This window comes from Piliocolobus tephrosceles, chromosome 1 (genome assembly GCF_002776525.5).
Source record: "Piliocolobus tephrosceles isolate RC106 chromosome 1, ASM277652v3, whole genome shotgun sequence".
In the NCBI taxonomy this organism is placed as follows: Eukaryota; Metazoa; Chordata; class Mammalia; order Primates; family Cercopithecidae; genus Piliocolobus; species Piliocolobus tephrosceles.
Window position 1 is genome coordinate 43580756 of NC_045434.1, and position 24468 is coordinate 43605223.

General features: G+C 35.6%; 1 protein-coding gene across 6 annotated transcripts in view; it reads left to right on the top strand.

The window, feature by feature from the left end:
* The window catches only part of PLA2G4A (phospholipase A2 group IVA), a 149489-nt gene that overhangs the window by 85960 nt on the left and 39061 nt on the right, over nucleotides 1-24468 (top strand). For all 6 annotated transcript variants that reach the window (XM_023203417.1, XM_023203416.1, XM_023203418.1 and 3 more), the window contains 5 exons: nucleotides 6626-6762; nucleotides 13070-13292; nucleotides 14042-14156; nucleotides 20890-21027; nucleotides 21122-21214. In XM_023203417.1, coding sequence (XP_023059185.1) covers nucleotides 6626-6762; nucleotides 13070-13292; nucleotides 14042-14156; nucleotides 20890-21027; nucleotides 21122-21214 — 706 coding nt within the window. The remainder of the gene's footprint in view (nucleotides 1-6625; nucleotides 6763-13069; nucleotides 13293-14041; nucleotides 14157-20889; nucleotides 21028-21121; nucleotides 21215-24468) is intronic.

The following is a 24468-nucleotide window of genomic DNA, read 5'->3' on the forward strand; positions in this document are numbered from 1 at the left end:
ACACCTAGCATAGTTCCTAGTATGGTAGATCCTTGGTGAATATTTTGTTGTATGTATCAGGACACAGATTTAGTCTTTGCATGCATAGAGTAGATTTGCTAGAGAGACAGGTCACAGTTTTGAAACAGGAACACCAGTATCAGGTTGCTAGGGAAACACTGGTTAAGGAGAAAGTTTTGATGAGATCTTGGCTTAGACTCTTGAGTTAGAAATTCATGTAGGACACACTGGCTGGCATTTTTTCTTAGGTTCTTATTTTCAAAAAGTAAGTTTCTGCTGCCACCTCTAGTCACTCCTCCTTCTGTGGAAAGGATTAGTAAGTCTTCCTGGGAAAATGTAACTTCGCTTCATGTTCATACAAATGACGGTAAAACAACTTTTCTGCAACAGATGGGGAATGAGGTAATTATGCTTTTTCTCTGTGCTGTCCTTCAAAAAATATTAAATTCATGTGTTTGGAAGTCATTTATGGAATTAAAACTTTTGTTGTTGCTTTTCTTGGTTTCAGTCCACACTGTTCTCTCTTGGCAGAAATAATCAGCTTAGCAATTATCAGCACCACCCATTCCCATAACAAAAGTAACATTTTTCCATTTTTATGTTACTTCTTGGATCTCTTAACTTTCCACATCCTTTGTCCCCTATCAAAGTCTTCACTTCCTTTTCAGTACTGGCCAGTTGGCCTCCTTAATGTATGGAAGAGTGGGCTGTTGTGGCAGTTTGCACAACGAATGAGAACAGTCCTATTCATCTCAATACAAACAGACAGTACCCAGGTTAGACCTCAACGTTGAATTAAATGTTGAATGAATTTGGGCAGTATATATTTGGGAACTTTGTTTTACCTTTGTGCTTCACTTGTAAAATGATGACAATGTCTCCTATTGGGGTAAAGGGATAAGTACTGATGCTCATAAAGTGTCCAGCAAAATGTATAGGGGCGCATAATAGTTGCTCAGTAAAACAGTAATATTATACGTATTCTTGGGTGCTGCCATTCTGTGACATAACACTCATCGTCAATAATTGTTAAATTTACCATGGCCTAATTTTTTAATTAGTTTTCCTGCCTGTATACTGAACTAGTCAAATAGTTAAGATTTTTTAAAGCCTAAGAGTTTATTCTCTTAAGTACTGAGATTTTTTTTTTAAATTATTGATTTTGTTTATGTAGGTGGAAATCTTCCTGAAATGTGTAATTTCTTGCTCAGACTGAACCAATTTGGGCATTCTCAGGCCTGTTTCCTTTGCATTCAGCTGCCACTGTTCTGTGCCCTGTGTGGCCGCTTGAAGTGACTTCTTCACACTGCCCTTTTCTCTTTCAACTTTGTTGCTCTGGAATTCAAATCTGATAAGTACACTTGCTGTTAAAACAGTGTCTCTAATTAATATAATTTCTTTATGAGAAGAGGGCTAAGATCTTTTCTTTGAGCAAGATACATGACTTTGTGTATGGGGATTTTTGGTGTGTTTTGGTAGTTCAGAAGCCACTTTTTAAAATTTTCTTGTTCTAAAATAGTTTTTGGTTAAATGAAGTTTTCAGATTACAGTTGTGTCTGTGAAGTGAAATGTTACTATCCAGTCTCTATGTCCCCTAAAAACTAGCTATAACGTAACAAGGTTGGTTGGGGGAGTAAAATCTGGAATTAGAGTAGTAAAGAAATGAGAAAAGAGATTCTTCTTGTTGTCAGAGTATAAAAGAGATAATGCTTTTTCTTAAGGAAGACTATAAGGATCATATTTCAGTTTAAACAAATAGACAGCTTTGGATGAAAATAGAAGTAAAATATGGGCCTTAAGTAATTAATTCTCTGAGTGCCACTTGGTACTTACATTTGTCATATAAGTTAAGTGAAAGGCCAGAGAAACAGGGATCATCTAGTCGGGGAGGGAGAGGCAGAGCAAGACAGTTTCTGAAGGAGATAAGAGAGATCAACCTTGAGCTGTCAATAAGCATTGCCATTCCTGTTTTTCTGCTTTCCTTCCTCGAGAATATTTTCCCCCCTCTTTTCACCTTCATTCTGACAATGACACTTTGTACTATCAATCTTTGTTCCTCTTTCAGATGGTAAACGTTGAAAGACAGGCAGTGGAGGGCTCCCTTTAGTGGGGTATAGGAACAGGAACTGAGCAGGCCTGGGCTTGCAAGGGTTGGGTTTCAGGAATCAAGAGGTGGAGCTGAATTTTTCTTATCTGAGGAAGTGGTGGGATATAAACAGCCACGGAATAAAACAGAGCTGGAAACTGGTCTAACTGGTCTAGAGAGCAGGTTACATGTTCAAGGGGCCCAGACTGCAGTCAGCAAGGTAGTGCACTCTGAGGGGCTCAAAGCCCTTGACTGCTGAGAAATGGAAGCTGTGAGGGAAACAGGGTCCAGGAGAGGCAAGCAAATGTCCGCATGTCAGAAGCAATGGAGAGGCATCATAAGACCAAGTGCTAGATTTGCTGCCGGTGTTGTTGCTTACTTTGAATAAGCAGATTATCCTTACTATTATAATGTGGGTGGGCCTCATCCGATCCATTCAAGGCCTGAATATGACAAAAAGGCTTGCCTCACTGAGCAGGAGGGAATTCTCCAGCCGACTTCCCTTGAACTTCCATCTGCACCATAGGCTCTCCTGGGTATGGAGCTCGCCAGCTCATTTTGCAGATTTGGACTCGACTGGTCTTAATGGTGTGAGACAATTCATTGTAATAAATCTCTTTCTATATATCTACTCATGCTGTTGGTTCTGTTTCTTTGAAGAACCTGACTAATATAGAGGCCAGGGAGAGAAATGTATTTATCTAACTGTTTATGACAAAAATATTCTTGAATACTTCAGAATTTTCTTTTGAAAGGGAGGCAATTAATAATGTCAATAAGTTTATGTACCAGGATAATTAAGTCAAAACACAAAGTTTTTGGTAAGTGAAAACTCATTTTCCATAATCATATGAAGGAAGTATCAGAAATATTTATTGACATCATTTATATCTAAATACTAGTGCTACTAGGTCCAAATACAACCCCAAACCTTCTCAGGAACACGTATTTGATTCTCTTAGAATTAGAGCTATGACTAACAACTGAACCTTATAACTTTCGTATTATTTCTTTGAACATTATTTCAGAATGAGCAAGACTATTAAAACTCTAAACTTAGTCTTTGTTTATTACATAAAATTGTCCTGACATTATTTGAAGTGACACATAATTTGAAATATAGTTTGACTAAGCATCAGTGCTTTCACTCCGTAAAGGTTACCCCTTTCTTTCTGAGCAATGACAAAGGAAAGAGTAAGGAATTTTGGTGCCAGACATACCTCAGCTCAAATCCTGGTTGTACTACTTATTAGCTATTAGGTATTATCTGCACTCCTCATTTGAAAAATGAAACAAACAGTGATTTCCTTTTGAGAGTTGGGAAGAGTAAATGAAATAAATTGTGTGAAAGTGTCCATGAGAGAGTGCAAGGCACGTACGATATGTTCTTGACAAATCTAATTTCCCATTCTTTGTTATAGTTCATAGTTATAATTTTATAGTTTTATAATTCATGTTTCTGTAGGTGTTACAGAATCTAGAATGTTACTAGTCACTAAAAGCTTCAAGATCAATATTTTTACCCATTAATATATCAAGATCAATACTTTTATAATAAGTAAACTGAACCCACAGAGGATTTTCTTGGCCTTAGGACACAACATTAGTTGGGGGAAAGTAGGAGCTATTTGTTTTGAGAGACAAAGTAGAGCATAGTGAAATAATAGCTTTATTATATAGCAGACCCAACTTTGACTCCAAATACCACTTTCTAGCTTTGTGACATTAGAAAAAAATATCTTCTCTGTGTTTAAATTGCTTTATTTTTAAAAATGGGGTTATAGGCCCAGTGTGGTGGCCCATGCTTATAATCCCAGCACGTTGGGAGGCTTAGGCAACATGGCAAAACCCCATCTCTATGCCAGTACACTCCAACCTGAGTGACAGAGAGAGACTCCAGTGTGGGTGAGAGAGAGAGACCCTGTCTCAAAAACAAAACAAACAAACGGAGTAATAATATGTACTGATAGGTTATGAAAATTAAATGATATAATATAAATGCATACTTAACAAATGAAGGTAATTATAATCTGCACAATTATTTGATTATTCAACTTTATGTACAAATATCTAACATTTTCCTTCCCCTGATGACAACAGAAGTATCTGAATTAAAACCGTGACCTGAAAACCTCCTTCAGAATTACTTCAAAGCGATAATGAGAACAGTAGGTTACCTAACGCATGAATTCCAGTTTAACAGGAGGCTGTTTCCAGAAAATTCCAAGCAATGTACCATATGCATCTTCAGTATGTGTTGGGCTGTTGGTATTTGAAGAAGTACATCTGGGAGGTTGTTTTCTCAGGATTAGAGAAGCTCTTAAGTTCATTTTTCCAGTTTATCTTATTAAATCTCATGTTGAATAAGAGTGCAGGCTGTTTGCTGTGTGTTGAAATGAACAGTATGATCTGTTACTAAGAACTTTTTTTCTCTATTCTGAACTACCTGATTTGTATTGGATTGGTTATTTTTAATAATACAATGCCACAATTAACCATACCTAGACTCAAATGTCCCCAAATATTTTTTGAATATGAACAGCCTTCCATGTTTTACAGTATTAATCTTGAAATTGCTTTTCCTCAATGCCCTTCATAATCCTATTTTCCCAGTTCCCTAATATACACCTGCTACAATACTAAGACCCCAAGTAGTTTGGTTCCCAGATCACATACCCTTTCCTGCTTATGCCTATCTTGACCTGAACCCTAGGCCCAGAACTGAGCACATAGCAATGTTAAATGCTTGCTTTTATTGTTATTATTATTCTTATTATACTGCCTGCAAACTCAACCCCCTTTCAAGGCTGAATTCAAATCCCTCCTTTTCATTCTAACTTCATATCTAGCTTTCTTATAACTACTGCTGCACCTAATTCTTTATTGTACTCTATTCATCCTCTGTATAATGTACTTTAGTTTCCTACCTTAGGTTTATTTCCCCCTCCAGACAAGCTTTTAAAGACTTATATATTTTACTTTATTTACAGTTTAAAAATCTGTGTTTGAGAGCATGGTGTTTACACCAACCCATATACATCTATATAAAGATACACAGACATACACACATATACACATATATACATACACAGGTTCAAAGCCATTTAGATCCTTCCATTGCACTGCACTTGTAGAGTGTGCTTTCATTATGAGGTTTCCAGTTTGCATGTAGTTTGAGGTCTAGTGTTTTTGATTTGAGACCACTTGTTAGTGTACAGTTCTGGGTCAGGAATTTAGTCCTAGGTGTTCTACTATTCACTGCTCTAACTCTAATAAGATCTGGACTCTGCAGATTTCTCTTTCCCAATTTAAAGGTTAAATATTTGCTATTATTATTATTATTATTATTATTATTATTATACTGCCTATATACTCAACCCCCTTTCAAGGCTTAATTCAAATCCTTCCTCTTTGTTCTAAATTCTTATCTGGCTTCCTTACAACTACTATCTCTTATGACTATACAATCTTTTTGGTCCTCCTGGTTGTAAAATAATCATTCCATGAATATATGTATATGTCATATTGGTAAGTGGTCACTCAGGGATCAGGTGCCAATACTTGAAACACAATGCGTTCATGTGTTTTCAGCATTTCTAAGACTGAGCACACTGTTTCTTCCTTCACCTAACTTCATGCCTTAGGATCCTTGTTCTGGGTAATGATAGCATCATCTGCTTAAGAGCAAAGCTAGAAACCCTAAGTCCGACCACCCACCTTCCTCTCTTTTACTGCTAACATCAGATCGGTCACCAGATGTTAAAGATGCTCTCTGCAAATGTAACCTGAAGGCAAGGGGCTTACTCAACTACGAATTACCAACTAGTAGATCTTACACAAGTAACATAATCAGTATAGAACTTTCATCTGCAAAACCAGCAAATACTTTCCATCTGCTCACCTTACATGATTTCTGAGAGTTAAATAAAACAATGTCCCTGAAAGCAAGTCAAAAATTTGCAAAAGGTTGAACAAATATGGAGTATTATTATTATTAAATAGAGTAAGTTGGTCATTTTAATAATTTTTTTTCTAATAGACATTGCTTTTTTTGTTTTCTTATACGAAACATTCTTTTCTTTTTCTTTTTGAGACGGAGTCTTGCTCTGTTGCCCAGGCTAGAGTGCAATGGCACGATCTTGGCTCATTGCAACATCTGCTTCCTGGGTTCAAGCAAGTCTCCTGCTTCAGCCTCCCAAGTAGCTTGGATTACAGGCGCCTGCCAGCACGCCCAGCTATTTTTTATTTTGTATTTTTAGTAGAGATGGGGTTTCACCATGTTGGTCAGGCTGGTCTCGAGCTCCTGACCTCAGGTGATCCACCCGCCTCGGCCTCCCAAAGTGCTGGGATTACAGGCATGAGCCATTGCACCAGGCCTTATTTTCTTCCTTTAAAAAATTAGGCATTACTAAAGTATGAAGTTAACTTATACTTCTTTGGGACAAAATATGGGATGTATAACATAAAGATTGAGACTAAAGGGAACTGTATTTTATGATTTTTACTTTGTGTACAAATCTCTCTGTTGCATCATTTCAGGTGCCTGTGGTAGCCATATTGGGTTCAGGTGGGGGTTTCCGAGCCATGGTGGGATTCTCTGGTGTGATGAAGGCACTATACGAATCAGGAATTCTGGATTGTGCTACCTACATTGCTGGTCTTTCTGGCTCCACCTGGTTAGTATGCATTTTTAATTTTAGTTTTATAACTTTAAATATTTAGGATGTATCTAACTCAAGCACTAGAACAGAAAAGGGGATTTAGAAAATTGATCATTAACTTTAAATTACAAAACTTTCCAGTTTGATGCCACAATCTTCTTTAAACGATTTTTTTAAAGACAAATCCATACTTAATAATAACTTTTTGTTGCAAATTTGCTTCTTTTAAGACACTTTGTAACTTAAAATGTAGTTAAAACATAAAATAAAAAAGACTAATTGAAAATAATTCTAGATAAAAATAGAAGTGGAACAACATACTCCACCCATAATTAATTTAATCTTCTTATAATTTGCTGATTTGTAGTCCTTCAGTGAACACGTCTAAGTCTCCATGATTCACTACATATTCATTTTCTTCTTTAGGGCAAATAGAATAAGATACAAGACACCATAGTATACAAAACAAAGAAAACAATTTTTTGAATATAAACATATAATGTATTTCATTGATTTTCATCTAAATATGAAATTAGTCCTTTAAATGTATTTAAACTCAGCTCAATTTAGGTGGAGACTTAAAACATCCATATGTATAGTACCTGTACTCTGTAGATTTTCACAAATATATTTATAAAACCTTTTCAAAGAAGATACTACATACTTTTTGGTTTGCTTACCTCACATAAGCACATTGAAAATCAAATGAAAGTTGTTGCTCACATGTCTCAAATAAGAGTATCACCTTATTACTAAAGATCTGTCTTGGACTTAGAAGGCCTTTCTAGTCATTCGGCCATGGCAAAACTCATCTGTCAGAATATCGTATTATATATGTCTAGCATTTTAAAGTTTCTGTGTCATTTTATCTTGTGAGAAGGGTATGAGTTTATTCATTTTTATGCTAAAGAAAATTTGACTTAGAAGCCAAATTATTTGTGCAACATCACTAGTAGAGCTAGCATATAGACTCAGGCTTTTGATCTGTTATTCTGAGTGCTTTCTACTAAACCACACTCTTTTCTGGGACATCTATATATTTTACAGAGAGTTTCACATTTAAATCATCTACAGTTTCTTAAATGTTTTGAATCAGATTATTTAGTCATGAAACAAAAACGTAGAGCCATCGTTGCCGTCTTCTCTATATGTACCCTCAAAATGATTTATTTCTTCTGAAGGAAGGGTGTAGCCCATCATTATTCTTTCCCTTGAAGGAAAGAGCAGGCATCTGCCTGTTCAATGAGTAATGTGTTAGAAAATCTTGGACCCTTACGTTAGTTCGCCTACTCAATCATTTTGTTATTATTCTTTGAGTGGTGTTCTTTCTTTGTACTCACTATTTATTAGATCCCTGTTGTCCATCACTGACAACTGTAAGAAGTTTACTTTCTTAAACTCATCTAATAAAGCAAGACTAGACCTTGAGCGCTGATTTGGGGATATAATTGTGTATGTGTGAGCTTGATTAGAGTTATAGTCATTGCTTTGGTTATAGATTTGGTGCAATATCTTCTTACATTCCCCTGTCAGTAAACAAGTCCTGTAAAATGTAATTAAAAGGATTTTAAATGTGCACACACATTTTTATGTATATATAGTAATTAAAAGGACTTTAAATGTGCACACACATACACACACATACACATATGTATACTTCTACTCTATCTTTCACAGTCTTATTTCCTTAAAGATCAGCGTTTCCCTTTTTATTTCATTTCCTTAAAAGGTTGCTCATTCCTTGTAATAAATTTTCACTCGTAGACCACTTAATTTACGAAGTTCTTATTTTCCTTGACTTCTCAGGGTATGTGGGGTTGGTGAGGGAGGGATTGGAGATTGAGACATTTCACACATTGATTTGTCCTTTTTTCTAATTGTTCCTATCATGCCTTTTTGGTTTTATTTCATCCTCTCTGATTGGTCCCTCCTCCATATATTGTCCCTACCACTTCCACAGTTTCTCTCCTTAATGTGGGCTTTCCCTCAGGGCTTCTCTTTTGGTCTATTATATCAATATGTTCTCCCTAGGTAATTCCACCAACTTCTACCATTTTATCTATTACCACCAAGAATTTAATTCATGGAACCCTGTAACACTTCAAAATTTCATAGATAAAAAGAAAATAAAACCCTAATAGAGACTGCAAATAAGCTGTCATAGAGGAGAATCAAGTAAAAGATGGGATCTAGAGGGAAGGATGCTTCAAGAAGGAATGGATGTTTTAATAATGTTGAAAATCTGTGAAAGCTTAGCAAAGGATTGGGTTTGGTTAGTTGTTTTAGCAGGAACCACTAGTAAAAGTAATTAAAAGATACTTTTGGGGGATGGGCGTGGTGGCTCATGCCTGTAATTCCAGCACTTTGGGAGGCCAAAGTGGGTGGATCATCTGAGGTCGGGAGTTCCAGACCAGCCTGACCAACATGGAGAAACCCCGTCTCTACTAAAAATACAAAAAATTTAGCCAGGCATGGTGGTGCATGCCTGTAATCTCAGCTACTCGGGAGGCTGAGGCAGGAGAATCCCTTGAACCCGGGAAGCAGAGGTTGCAGTGAACCAAGATTGCACCAGCGTGGGCAACAAGAGAGAAACTCCATCTCAAAAAAAAAAGAAGATACTTTTGAGCATGAGATTGTAAAAAATAAGAAGTGAATAAAACATGAAAGCCCAAAAAATAGGCATGTGAACCTCATAAAATCCATCTCTTATTTCAAGTACTTTGTTTGGAAAGGGAAGAAAGGAGCTCAGCCATTGTTTGAAGGGAATATAGGGCCTAGGGAAGGGTTTTTATTAATTTTTTTCAGAATTTAAGAGGGTTGAGCATTTTCATAGATGTCTGAGGTGTAGAAAATAATGTAGAGGGATAGATGGAAATAGAAGGATCATAGATAGAAAAAGACTCCGGCAGAGACAGGACACAAGATGGAAAGCACAGGTGAAGGTGTTAACCAGGGAAAGAAGAGATGCTCCCTTACCAGAAGAAAAAGTGGTCAGGATGATTCATGCTCACAGTTCTCTCTTAAAAAGTACAGGTGAGAAGGTAAAAAGTTCAAAGGAAGGAATTCGGAAAGACTTGGAAAAACACATTACACTTCTATGTTGTGTAACCTTTTATATTCTGCTGATACACGGCCATTATTTGGTATAAGTGAGGTAATACGGAAATATCTGGAGAAGCCCTGGACCTCCCAGAAAGTTTCCTGTGATCACAAAAGAGAATTTTAGGTAGGACAAAGCTTCCCTTATACCTGCTACTACCTTTATGCTAATTACTTCTGAAATTAATTTTGGATGATAGTTGTGATTCATTAAATGTAAGTATTAGCCAACCTGGAGACCTGAAATAAGTGAACTAAAAAACCAGGACAGTAATCCTGTGTTCTTTTACTCAGGATTAGCACAGCTTTCTTCCTCAGCTGTTCTTTTATAGCATCATAAGGGGCTATTGGATGTTGACTGCCAAATTTGTACAGTATTACCATCTAAAAAGAAGTGAGAGCCGCTCTGCATCGGTAGACAATATGGTCCAATTTATTGAACCAACTGAAATAGTATTTGAGAGCGAGAACTTTCAGTTTAACAGTACGAAAAATTCTTGAAACAATGAGAAAAGAAACAATAACAAAAATTGTCACATAAGATGTGACAGGATCAAAGGTCAAGATACGTGTTAGAGAAAATGTGTTGTTTAAGAATTCAGCTTGTCTTGTTCCCTAATGAATCTCTCTTACCTAGCACAGTGCCTGACTTTCCTTAGGTCATAGTTGCTTAATCACTAAACGAAGAAATGCGTTAAGTAACTGCATTTTATGGGAAAATTAATGTAGGGGTTTTTAAAGAGTTTTAAGATATTTGCTTAACAGATGTTGAGAGTCTTCTCAAGTCATTCCAAATCTTAGTTGCAGATGAGAATCACTTCTGCACTTTTTAAGCACAAAAATTCTAAATGTTTCACCCTAAATGTTTACCCATGAAAGTTCGGATTCAGCAAGTCTGGTGGTTAGCTACTGGTATTTTAAAACATTGACCATTTGATTTGGAGACAGGGATTGAACTGAGCATCGCTTCCTCTCTGGCATGATTTAGATTTAAAATGCATTTAGATAAAAAGAATGAGGTGTCCTATCATATAAATATGTTGAAAAACTCGAGGCAAATATTTCCAGATTTTTATGTAAATAAACCTGAGACCCTTTCATTCATTAATTAACTAATTTGTAGAGGCCCTGCTATGTCTAAGCTACTGTCTTTTTGAAACTTGACTGATATAATTGGGAAACATCATTGGTAAAGAGATAAAAATTAAGGCTTAACTACAGAGTTAGAAATTGGGGTGATACTTGTATGTTTTATTATTTTACTTTTTGAGAGAGTTTCACTCAGATGTAACTGCAGGGACACCATGAAAAGATTATCCAACTCACCTTGTGAATTCTAAGGAATATGTGTCATAAATGCTGAACAAGCAGAGACCATTAACCCAATGCCAATTGTTGAAGTATTCTAGGTTTTTCAGTTTCTCACCAGGGTTTGTATTTCCAAGCCAACTGCTTCATGAGAGGGGAAGAGAGAAAGAGAGAGCGAGAATACACCAGATTACTTCAACCTTCAGAGAGCATATTGTGCATTGATTAAAAGTATGAGAAGGTCCAGAATATCATATCTTTGTTGATTTGGATAGATCACATCGCAGACTTTGGAATAACTATAGGAATAAATGAACTGTGTGTCTTTCAAGTATTCAAAGCTGCATTTTTATAGCTATTTGATGATTATACTAAGTTGAGTTGAGCAAGTCTATTTGATTTATCATTACCACATGTTGAGGAAACTGTTTCAAATTCAATTTGTTGTATAAAAATTTTTTTAAGTTTTTTTTTTTCTGCACATGTGTTCCATTGTGGGTCTGTTACTCTCCATTTATGAACTCATAATTATTCTCAGTTTGTTTCCAAGGAACTCAAACCCAATGAGGAATTATAATTTATTGTGAAATGGGAATAGTTTGGTCTCTAAAAACTGAAGTCTTGTATAATAGACTAAAACAAAAAAAAGCCTATCAGGGAGAGGACAAATTGTGAATTCCAGTTCTGCTGTCATAAACTGGGGAGTATGAGTATGTTATTTAAATTTCCCAATGCTCTCTTTCCTGATAATTAAAATAGAATATTTGAAAGCCACTGTGAGTCTTCAGGACAACAGCTTATGAACAATTGACCAACACAGTGTCCAGAATATAGTTGGGGCCTAACAAGAATTAGTTTTCTCCCCTCGAAGGTACAATAACCATTATAATAGACATTTTGATTTGAATCCCAAGGAAATAAGAGATTAAAACATGTGCTATTTTCTCCTTGGTTGGATGAAGTGATGGAGTGTTTACATATTCCATTTTTATTTTGTTATGTGTGTTTCCTAAGCTGTACTTGTAATATGCCAGACATTAACTAGTCACTGAGGCTAAAAAAGATGAAAAAACAAAATTTATTTCATGAAGGAGGAGGATACAATTTATGGAGGGAAACAGATAAGAAAATGAGTAATTAATAGTCAGCATGAGATCCACCATACTAGAGGTATTGGTTCACAGGCAGGAGCACCACAACTGAATATTTATTATCTAGATATCAAATATCAACGTTCATGGTGATTTCCAGTTTTACCAGAAGTGGCCAAATGGCTGGCAGCCAAGAGGCTTCATAAGAAAGCATTTACTTTAAAGATCTTATTTCTCTTTAGGATTTTGCCTTCAGATTCATATATTCACTAATTTAGAGACCTACAGCTGACAGGGTTTGAGATTTTTGTCTAGTTGGCCAGTGGATAATTAAAGAAAAAAAAAATCATTTGTTAAGGTAATTAAGAATTTACAATAGTTGGGACAAGACATTTTCTACCTGTAGATAATCATCATAGAAATTTAGATGATCAGATTCCTTGACTAGTCTTGTAGCCAGACAAGTCAGTTCATTTACATGACTCAGATGTTCTCTGTCATCAGTCTCTAATAGTCTGATAGAGATACCCCATTCCTGGCACACTAGATAATGGACAGTAGGCCTAGTAGGGCACCCTCTCTCTTAGACTGTGGATGAAAGTTCAGTGTTTCCTCTGACACCTCTTTTTTACTTTGCCTTCATGGTAGACCAACTCCTTTCTGATTGACACATTCTTTTCTTAAATGTTTTAATATCTGCAATAAGATAATGAAGTTAACCAAATATATCCACCATGCTTTATTTACAGAGTGTGCCTACTTTCTTTGGAGACTGCTGTGTCATGCCCTTTGTCTTTACTGATTGTGTTTTGTTTTCTGTTTAGGTACATGTCAACCTTGTATTCTCACCCTGATTTTCCAGAGAAAGGGCCAGAGGAGATTAATGAAGAACTAATGAAAAATGTTAGCCACAACCCCCTTTTACTTCTCACACCACAGAAAGTTAAAAGATATGTTGAGTCTTTATGGAAGAAGAAAAGCTCTGGACAACCTGTCACCTTTACTGATATTTTTGGGATGTTAATAGGAGAAACACTAATTCATAATGTAAGTTACAGTTCAATCTACATTACTTTTATAACAAGTAGACAGGACATATTATAATATTATATTTTAAATAAAAGAAAATGTAATACATTTTATAAAAGTCACTGGACTCTACTTATTCGTCCAACTATGTGTACTAAGCCCATTCTCCCCACCAGAGATTATAATTCTTCTACCTTTCAACTAGTGCTTACTAATTCATTCCAATGATGTAAAGGTTTTGAATGTGTGAGGAAGTGCTTTTGTATTACTTTTCTCTGGGAAAAAAAAAAAAAAGAAAAGAAAATTCACATTTTAACCCTTAACTGCCTGTTCCCTCCAAGAATGGTAACATTTTTAGATGAGGAAGAATGAAGTTTGCCTGAACAGATTCAAGAAAGGAAGGGGATCATAGAACAGACTCACTTGATACATGATTAAATTGATATTTCCTTGAAGATGAAGCAGAGGAGAGCCTGTGACAAGGGGTCCAGGGGCTAAATTTCTTCCAGGCTCCACACTTGCTAATTCATTCTCCAGTTCAGATGTAGACATAGTCTCTAGAGTTATGATGATTTTTTAAATGAAGATAGTTACTTCCATAGAGCTTATTTTTTGTTGTTTATTCAGGACCTAGTAATTTCTAGAAGTAATAAGAGTTATTTTTATTATAAAATTATAAGATTTTGATTGGAAGTACATTTTGAATAGCATTCTTCCTTTATCAGTTTATAAATGTAAAGTCATCTTTTTCTTTCTTCTGTGGACAGAGAATGAATACTACCCTGAGTAGTTTGAAGGAAAAAGTCAATACTGCACAATGCCCTTTACCTCTTTTCACCTGTCTTCATGTCAAACCTGACGTTTCAGAGCTAATGTTTGCAGGTATGCTGTTTCCTTTCTCAGAACACTTTCTGGAACCTCTGAATTGCAGTTTCCCATGGTTTTCTTTAGAGGAAGGTCATAAGCAATTTCAGTTTATTTGGGGAGGGGGAGGGAGGAGGGATTGCATTGGGGAATTATACCTGATATAAATGATGAATTGATGGGTGCTGACGAGTTGATGGGTGCAGCACACCAACATGGCACATGTATACATATGTAACAAACCTGCACGTTATGCACATGTACCCTAGAACTTAAAGTATAATAAAAAAAATAAATAAAAAATAAAAAAATAAATAAATAAATAAATAAATAAATGTATTTTCTGTAACATAAGACTTTGAAAATATAAGAAAATATTAAGTGAGATGATTTTCTGGTTGCAGAGAATATTCCATAAAACTAGTAACTAATGTAGTTTCATTTACTGTAATACAATAAAAATCATGGATACAATCAGTAACTCAATTTTAATTATCCATTCCTCAGTAACTTTTGACAAAATAATATGCCTGGTACTTTTAGGTAGTGCAAATTATTTTACTTGTTGGTTATCTTTTCATTAATTAGGTAATGTGATCTACAGTTGTCCCTTGGTACTCATGGGGGATTGGTTCCAGTACCCCCATATGCAAAATGGCACAGTATTTGTAGGTAACCTACACATATTCTTCTGCATACTTTAAATCATCGCTAGGTTATTTACAATACCTAATACAGTGTAAATGCTAGGTAAATAGTTGTTATATTGTTTAGAGAATAATTACAAGGAACAAAAGTCTGTACATGTTTAGTACAGATCAAACGTATACATGTCAACAACGTTACATTTTCTGGAATTTTTTAAAAATATTTTTGATCTGCAGTTGATAGAATTTGCTGAACTCATGGGTATATAGAGCCAATTGTATGTTTGCCATTCAAAGTGCTGTTGTAATTTTTATAATTCAGCACCTAAAATGTTCTTGTGTATATTTGTTGTGGTTGATGAACAAATGCCTCATTTTGTTAAAATCTCAGGAGTGAACACTTGTTTCCTCTCAAGCTTTGCTTCTTGGATACTATAAAAGTGCACAACACTACTCGGGAGGCTGAGACAGGAGAATGGCATGAACCCGGGAGGCGGAGCTTACAGTGAGCCGAGATCGTGCCACGGCACTCCAGGCTGGGCCACAGACTCTGTCTCAAAAAAAAAAAAAAAAAAAAGAAAAGAAAAAAGAAAGAGGGGGCACAATAGCATACTTTTGGGAGGGCTCTGTCAGTGTTAGTCTGCAGCACAATGGCATTTCTGACTGTGGCTGGTGGGTTTCATCCTACTTTTAGGAAAGTTATCTGAGTGAGTTCGGACACACCATGAGCTTAAAAAACCATCATGCATGGTGTGTAATTAGCAGATATATATCCAGAATCCTTTTGTAATTTTCAATTTTCTCTCAACTGCCTTTGTCAGACAAAAATTTTGAATAGTTTACAAAAATTAGCACACAAGGGATCCATTCATTCAAATGTTTATTAAAATATTGGCTAAAATGTTTGTCATGCTTATGGTTCAGAAGGCACTTATCACATTTGCTATTTTATTCCATATTTCCTACAACCAGGGAGTAGGTATTTTTAGCTCTCTTTAACAGAAGGAAAAACAAAACCTCATAAAGATTAAATAATTTGCACATTGCCACTTAGAAAGTAATTAGCAGTTCTGAGAATTGGTTTCAAAAATCCTTTATTCTTTTTATTTCACCATACTAACTTCTGATGTATACATAGTGAGTACCGACTATATGGATTATAGTCTGCCAGGCGCTAAGGAAGAGCTCCTTTTTCCTCACCACAGTATATTGTCCCTACCCTTGCAAATGTTTGGAAAATTTGCAATAAGTATTAAAGAAGTTAAGGCACAAGAGAGTACAGAGCTGTTACTATACACTGTCATTTTGACCAAGTTATATAACCTCTGTTAGACCCAGTTTTCTCATCTGTTAAGTGAAGATGAGACTTCTCACAATGTTTTGCCAAAAAATGAGACAAAGTACATAAAACAATGGCAGGCCCTAATAACAAGTTTCCAGTACATTTTAACAATTTTGAATGTTCTATGAAAGCTGTGTAAGAAAAGTCAGAGGTCTAGATCTTAAAGATGAATAGTATACATATGTAAAAAACCTGCACGTTGTGCACATGTACCCTAGAACTTAAAGCATAATAATAAATAAAGGATTTGAATATGAAAGGCACATTTAATTATTGGATTGTGGAGGGGGGCGTGTAGTAGGGTCAAGGATAAATCTGGTATGCTCAACAGCAACAGGGAACCACTCATCTTGGGCTAGAATGGAGTTCATAGTAGAGAGTTAAGACTTTATTACATAAGAAAAGTAAGCACCATAATGAAATAGCTTTCCCCCCCATAGCTATTATCTTGGAGAGTTTTGAAATTTTTGGAATTGGTTGGTCTATAACACTTGCACGCTAGTCAGATTTTTGCATGGCCAAATAAATCATCCTTCACCCAGGAAGAATTATGATATGGTCAAAAGAGCACTACATTCTAATTTAGAAGGCTTGTCATGTAATCTCTGATTCTTATTTTCCTGCTTATTTAAAAAACATATTAACCCTAAGATTTATCTTCCAGAGCTATTAAGGCAATAATATGAAATATGCAGAAGATGAGACTGAAAACTATAAAGAGACATATAAATATAATAGTTTTATTTTTATTGTCATGATTGTTCTGGACTTTTCACAGTGGTTATATTTTATTCTGAAGTTTTAGTCAATAGCTATTTTCAAAGAAAACCTAACTAAAATAATTAAAGAATAAATACTGTTTGGGTGAGTGGATATTTTGGGTTCTTTTAGACTGAAAAAAAAGCTGTTTTACATCCAGTTAGTAGTCTTTGGATCTGGATGTGTCTGAGTTTGACATCTGCCTAACTGCAGCACTGCTACTGAGATGAGTGGTACACCATTAACCTTCATTGTTAAGCTTCTACGATAAGGAGGTTTGAGCTGTGTCTTCCAACAGATTTAGACAAAATCATTAAACATTAATTATGTGAATCTTGTACCCAGATAAGACATCTTAAAGTTCATGTCTTGAGGGTTCAAGTAGCTTTATTTGAGTTATTGAGAAAAAAAGAATAGAGACATGTCTGTAATTTATTCTTCTAATATATGCTTAGATTGAAAGTGGCTGTGTAGAAGAAAAAGTTGAGGTAGTCTCTGAATTATATTTTTAAGAGTCAAGTAATCAAATTAACTTACAGAAGTTTTATTAACAATTTTACTTCAACAATACTGGATAACATTTTCCTTCCATCTTGGAATAATTTTAAACACCTTTCATTTAGAAATTTCTTGGAAATTTTCAACAAATAAACATTGGTGTTTAAACTGTTAGAAATTCTTGAATCCTCCACTACATCACATTGCAGAAAGGACTTAAAACATTCATTTAAGAATTTCCACTGGTAAATAAACTGCATTTATGGATTACAACTTATGGTTATGAACTTAGCATGTTATGAAACATCATGCTAAATGTTTTGACCGACACTATAGGAGTACAAATACAGTACTTTTCCTCTAGAAGTTATAATCCTATTGAAAGAGACAAAAATAAAGCATGGAAAAATTCCTATAATATACCTAGACCTGACATAAGTGTGTAGACCTGACATAAGGGTGAGATATCTTAGACATTTAGTATAGTCATAAGAAAGGCTTTATGAAAGTGATGAAACTTGGATTTAAGTTGAATGTAGAAGGATCTATCAAGTACAGGTAAAAAGATATCTTTGTATGGAAACAATATGATAAAATGTTCAGAAGGGAAGCCAGAGTTATGTTTTGGGAATCACTTAAGAAAAACAACAAAAAAAAGCTAGTCTAGGACTTATGCACACATTGGTGAAGAAAAGGTGTTGTATTTGGAGGCACCATTAATCCCAAGTTATGGAATGATTTTAATTCCAGACAGAAGTATTTTTATTTGATTTTTATGATAATGGGAAATAGTTAATGCTTTTGTGCAGGGCAATAAAATTATTTATGTAGTGTTTTTGAAAAAGGTACTTTGGTGACCAATGAAAACAGAATGGAAAGGAATGAAGCTGGAAGCAGAGATATCATTGTGCTTTTGTGATAAGGCCCTGGAACTAGGGACATACTGATAAGAAAAGAATAGATGGATATGAGAGGCCTAAAAGTCATTGGTGTGATGCAATGATGGATTTGATAGAGTGATAGCATGGTTTACTGAAATAGATAAGCTGGCCTGGGAAGAAGGGTGATGAGTTCTTATCTAGGTACATATAGTGGGAGGAGATGACAGAATATCTGAGTGTAAGAGCCCCAAAGGAAGTTGGAAGTACATGGAGGTGCAGGAGAGAGGTTGGATCAAAAAGTAGAGTCACCAGCAGGAGAGAATTAGTTGAAAACTAACACTGTGAGTTCTTCAGTGAGGGGTGCAGGGCTCCTCTTAGCTTTTGAGAATGCCTGTAATTACTGTGTGCCCAGGCCACAGCACTAATCAAGAAGAGATCGCTAGAAAAGTAGGAACCAGGAAGTTGTTATGCTTCAGTTCCCATGATAGGGCTGTGAAATTGAGAGATAGGAAATTCCTTGTATGAATACAGGAATTTTCCTAACAACCTCTGATTTATTGCTAGTCATGTCTCATGAATTTCATATAAATCATTGTAAATCACACCACTTTCTGATGAAGTATATGTACCATTTGGCTTTGACATATAATGAATTACAATGTTATCAAAGTTGTGATTTCATCTCTTCCTTCACGAAAGGAGGATGTTGTGACCTACCATTGAACAAATAATAAATATAGATCCACAATTCCTTTTCCAAACCTTTGGTGACGTGTGTTTTAGAATTCAAAATGTTTGGATTTTAGAGATATAAAGGTATTCATATTGTGTATTACCTAATACCCCAGTGGGTTCTTATAATCAAACAGTGATATTTCTCCAGAAGGATATGTAAATATCCACGTCAAGTGGGATAAATGAATTATAAGAGTCCCCACTGACATTCAAGACTGATTTCTCACTAAATGAATTCAGATCAGATTTTACCACCAAATAAGTAACAAAAAAGCTTGAGAATTTTGGAATTGTTTGGATTTTGTTTTGTTGGATAAGATATTACAGACATATTACAATTTCAGAAAGAGAAAAGCTAGAAAAAAAATGAAGTGGGACAGAGAATTATGAGTTGGGCAGGGGTGGATGATGTTGGGATTTTGTAATGGACCATCGGCAAATACCCTAAAATGAAGATTAAGTAGGAGCAAGCATTATAACTGCAGAAGGCAATAGCAAGTGTAAGATGCTGAAGTGGGAATGAGCTTGACTTCTTTGAGGAACAGTAAGAAGACCTGTGCTGTGCAACTGAAGTGAAGTGGGATACGCAAGACAAACTGTGATAGAACATTATTAAGAGATGTGGTCACATCTCACAGGCAGTGCGATCTAGGCCAGGATGGAACCTTGTAAGCCCTGTTTTTATTTTCAGTGTAATGGGAAGCTTTCAGATGACAGTGGGGTACTGTGATTTATATTTTTAAAGATTTATTCTGGCTATGGGATATCAAAAAGACAATAGGTGAACAGAGTAAAAGCATTTTAGGAGGCTATTGTGGAGGTCCAGGAGAGGGAGAGAATACAGCAATTTGTATCAGTATAGTCATGGTGGACAAATGGATAAGTGACCAAGTTCTAAACATACCTGGTGATAGTGTCTACAGCACTTTATTTTTCTCATGTAAGCTATAAGGGAAAGAGAACCATCAAGGGTAATCCTAAAGTGAGTAGTGGCATGAATAATAGTACCATTTACCAACAAGAAGACGAATGAAGAAGTTGCAAATGTAGAAAATGGGAATCAGAAACCAGGAGTTCTTGCTTCTTACATGAAACATAAAGTGGCTACTATTTATTGAGCAATTAAAAATGTGCTATGTCCTCTTCTAAGCTCCTTACATTTCTTAACTCAGTAGATCTTCAAAACAATCCTACACACTATCTACTGATTTTATTCACATTTTATAGATTAGGGACCTAAGACAGAGAGAGAATAATACCCAAGTCAGTAAGCACAGTTCATAAGCAGCAGAATGGGATTTGATCCCAGACAGTCTGGCTCCAGAGCCCCCGCTCTTAGACAGTGTACGTCTCTGGCACTGTTACCATGTTTTTCTAAGACATTCAACCTAAAAACTTGGTATTGCAATCTCGTGGAGTTAGAGTAGATGGTTAGTAAGCAAAATTAAAGTGAAGGTGAAGAAAAGGTAAATGTTAGAAAACATTTTGTTTCATTTTAATAGACGGTTTGAATTGTTAAAAACAGTTTAATTTCTTCTGTCTGCTCGATGAAATTTATATCTAGCTAGCAGTTTTCAGTTTTCTATTCTATAGAATGAAAACTGACTTCAAAAAGACATCTGAGTTTTTAGATAGAAAAATGTATCTAATTTCTGCAAATTAGAAGGGATCTTTTTGTATCGTCTTGTCTTATTCACCTCTAAGCGTTTTTCCCCCAACTTCCACACACTGTCATATACATAATGGGCATTTGGCTAATGTTTTCATTTCGGTATTTTAAATAAGTGCGTGAGAATAAGCATGACATTATTAGAGTGATCATTAACTGTGCATACCATGCTGTAGCATTTTCCTATTAATGGATTGCCTTGTTTTTAAAATGCTTTCAGATTGGGTTGAATTTAGTCCATACGAAATTGGCATGGCTAAATATGGTACTTTCATGGCTCCTGACTTGTTTGGAAGCAAATTTTTTATGGGAACAGTTGTTAAGAAGTATGAAGAAAACCCCTTGCATTTCTTAATGGGTAAGTGATCAAAATAAAAATATATCACTGATTTGTTTGACTATTTTGAAACCTGGTACATTTTAAGTTATTTTCCGTTTCTGCTTTATTTTAGGTGTCTGGGGCAGTGCCTTTTCCATATTGTTCAACAGAGTCTTGGGCGTTTCTGGTTCACAAAGTAGAGGCTCCACAATGGAGGAAGAATTAGGTATCCTAAAGATATGCTTACATTGATACAAATCTTGCTACATTGATAAATTTTATTAACATATATGGAGAAAATATTAAATCTTCGTGAATATTTCAATCATTCTAAATTTATTAATAATTTAGTTGAATCAACCTAAATATTTCCTAAAAACACTATGTAAGGTATTTCTTAAGTATTATTTTGACACTGAGGTTATAAAACTCATAAAAATCATTGATTCCTAAGAGTCATTTTTAATAGAACACATCTCTATTCCTTTTTTGCATTATACTGCTAAACATACATTTTTATTAGAAAATCCTCTTTTTACCAAATAATAGTAGCTTTTTAAAGATTAGATTCACCAACAGCTAAATGCAATGTTTACACTGAAGTTTATGCTTGTCACAGTTTATTTAACCCTTAAACATTAACTCACCAGAATTCTGTTAGCATCTTATACTAATCTATACCCAATAGAAGGAAACAAAATCAAATCACCCCTAGTACACTTAAACTAGTGATTTTTGATAAATCTAACCCATTAGCCTATAATAAATTATGAATATTTACAAAACCTGAGAAAGTAGACAATCTCAACTGGGGACCAGTGGTTTTCATTCATTATAAGAATACCATAGAAACATGTTTTCTTAAATTAATAAATTTAATTTAAGCAAACAAAAAATGTACATTCAGTTTCTTCCAAAAGCCTTGCCACCTGTATTTTAATCAATACTAATTTTTGTTTTGACTGTCTGGACTGATAGCATAAAGAAATGGTGGCATGCTAAATCTGAATTTGGAGCCATAACAGCAGGGACCTGGGAGAAGTGCCAGATGGACTTTCAGCACAACTACCTACTATCTCTTCTCTATCTGGGAAGTAACACAGATCTATCTGAGAACAGAGAAGGTGACAGAATAACATTGATGACTTTTTAAATAATTAATTTACTGGAAGAATGCTTGCATACAAAAAGTTTACTGCAGGAATTTTAAACAAGCTGTCCTTGGTTATCCCAGGCAACATCAGTTGATTCAATTAAGTTTACATGAAAAAGAGAATACAATTGTAACATTAATTGGAACAGTAAGTTGGCTTATAAGCAGTATTACCACTGCTCCCACAAGAATTGATTTTTAGTTATTTGATAATTTATTTAGTATTTGTATTTAGTGTGGTAAACTCCTGTAGTTCATAATATTTTCAAGAGTGTCATTTGTATTTTTGGTTAGTTCTTAATGAATAATGGAAAAGTTACCTTATAATTTCATTGGAGCCAAAGATCTTAAAATAAAAATAAAAACAAACACAGAAATAAGGCACCTTGTGCTCGTTTACTTTCTGTCCTCTGATCATCACCTAGTTAATGAAGAGACAAGGTAGGTGGCACTCATGAGCCTGCTATGACATTTACCACGGGGCACATTCTCTTAACAGTAACTGCAAGGCAACGTGTATAATGATAAAATGATCTTACTTGATTTCTTTTAATGAACATTACATCCCAGATGAATGTCCTGTTCCCAACTCTTCGTGGAAATAACAAACTCTCTCTCTAAATTATGTGAAGATTTAAAAAAAAAGAAGAAAAAAGAGAAGATCACATATTGAGGCTTGCTTCCTGTGCCCCTCTGTTGAATAATCCGGATAACCTGGGGTTTGTTGTTTTTTTCTTCTTAAGGCAGGAAGAGAATAGGACTGAAATAACATATCTGAATGTGGGTGAGACAGTGGCTAAAAGCCAAGGAAAAGGAGGAGGTTTATACTAGGTAGTTTTGAGAAGGTTCTTTGTTGAGAAGTTTCCTTAGAGGCCGGCAGTCTGGCAGCTTATTGACTCGGACTGTGTGTCAGACTGAGGAGGAATATCGTGTATGTGTGATCCGCCAGTCGGCAGGAAGCATGTTACCTCAGATTAAGTAAGCATTTCCAGAAATGAAACCAGAGAGGTGACCAAGAGGACTCTGAGGACTCCTGGTGACTACTGTATCCTTTGGCTGACTGAAGTCTACCTCCTAAAGGAGTGTTCAGAGATGATTTTTGCTTTTTTGTATTCTTCTTTCTGAAGAAAGACTTTAAGGTAAATTGGGCTACAATCAGGTAACTCTGAATGAAATTATCTACTCTCTAAGGAGTTTTGAATAAATGTGAAAAATTTACACTTTTGAGAGATGGAGTTGTACATTATGCTAGGATGGAAAATATGTAAATTCAGAATAGTTAGCTATTCATATCATGAAGTCTTCCTTACAAATAAGACAGTATTTTGCTGAACTATTTTCTTAAACTATCATATGTGGCAGAAAGAAAGAAAGGAAAGAAAAAAAGAAGAAAGAAATAAGAAAAAAGGAAAGAAAGAGAGAGAGAAAGAAGGAAAAGAGGAAGGAAGGAAGGAAGGAAGGAAGGAAGCAAGGAAGGAAGGGAGGGAGGGAGGGAGGGAGGGAGGGAAAGAAGAGCAATAGAAAGAAAGAAAAAGCTTGGCGGGGCGCGATGGCTCAAGCCTGTAATCCCAGCACTTTGGGAGGCCGAGACGGGAGGATCACGAGGTCAGGAGATCGAGACCATCCTGGCTAACACGGTGAAACCCCGTCTCTACTAAAAAAATACAAAAAACTAGCCAGGCGAGGTGGTGGGCGCCTGTAGTCCCAGCTACTCGGGAGGCTGAGGCAGGAGAATGGCGTGAACCCGGGAGATGGAGCTTGCAGTGAGCTGAGATCCGGCCACTGCACTCCAGTTCGGGCGACAGAGCAAGACTCCGTCTCAAAAAAAAAAAAAAAAGAAAGAAAATGCTTAAGGAAGGAAAAGAAAATACATGTAGGACTAGTAACACACCTAATGTATATGGCACCTTGGATAGAGAATTTCTTAACATCTCCCACACCCCCATGTAACAAAATTACTATTGAAGATAGTCATGAAATGAAACTAATAATATTAACTTGTGAACATTTTATCAAATTTCTTATGGATAATCATGCCAGTAAAAACTTAAAAAATAAATGTCAATCCATTGCCTTAAGCATTTATTAACCCTTCCATTACCTACTCTTGCTCATTCATGCACATTTTACTTGGAAAAAAAACAACTAGGCTGAGCACGGTGGCTCACACCTGTAATCCCGGCTCTTTGGGAGGTCAAGGCAGGAGGATCACTTGAGTCCAGGAGTTTGAGACCAGTCTAGGCAATAGAGTGAAACTTTCTTTCTTTCTTTCTTTCTTTCTTTCTTTCTTTCTTTCTTTCTTTCTTTCTTTCTTTCTTTCTTTCTTT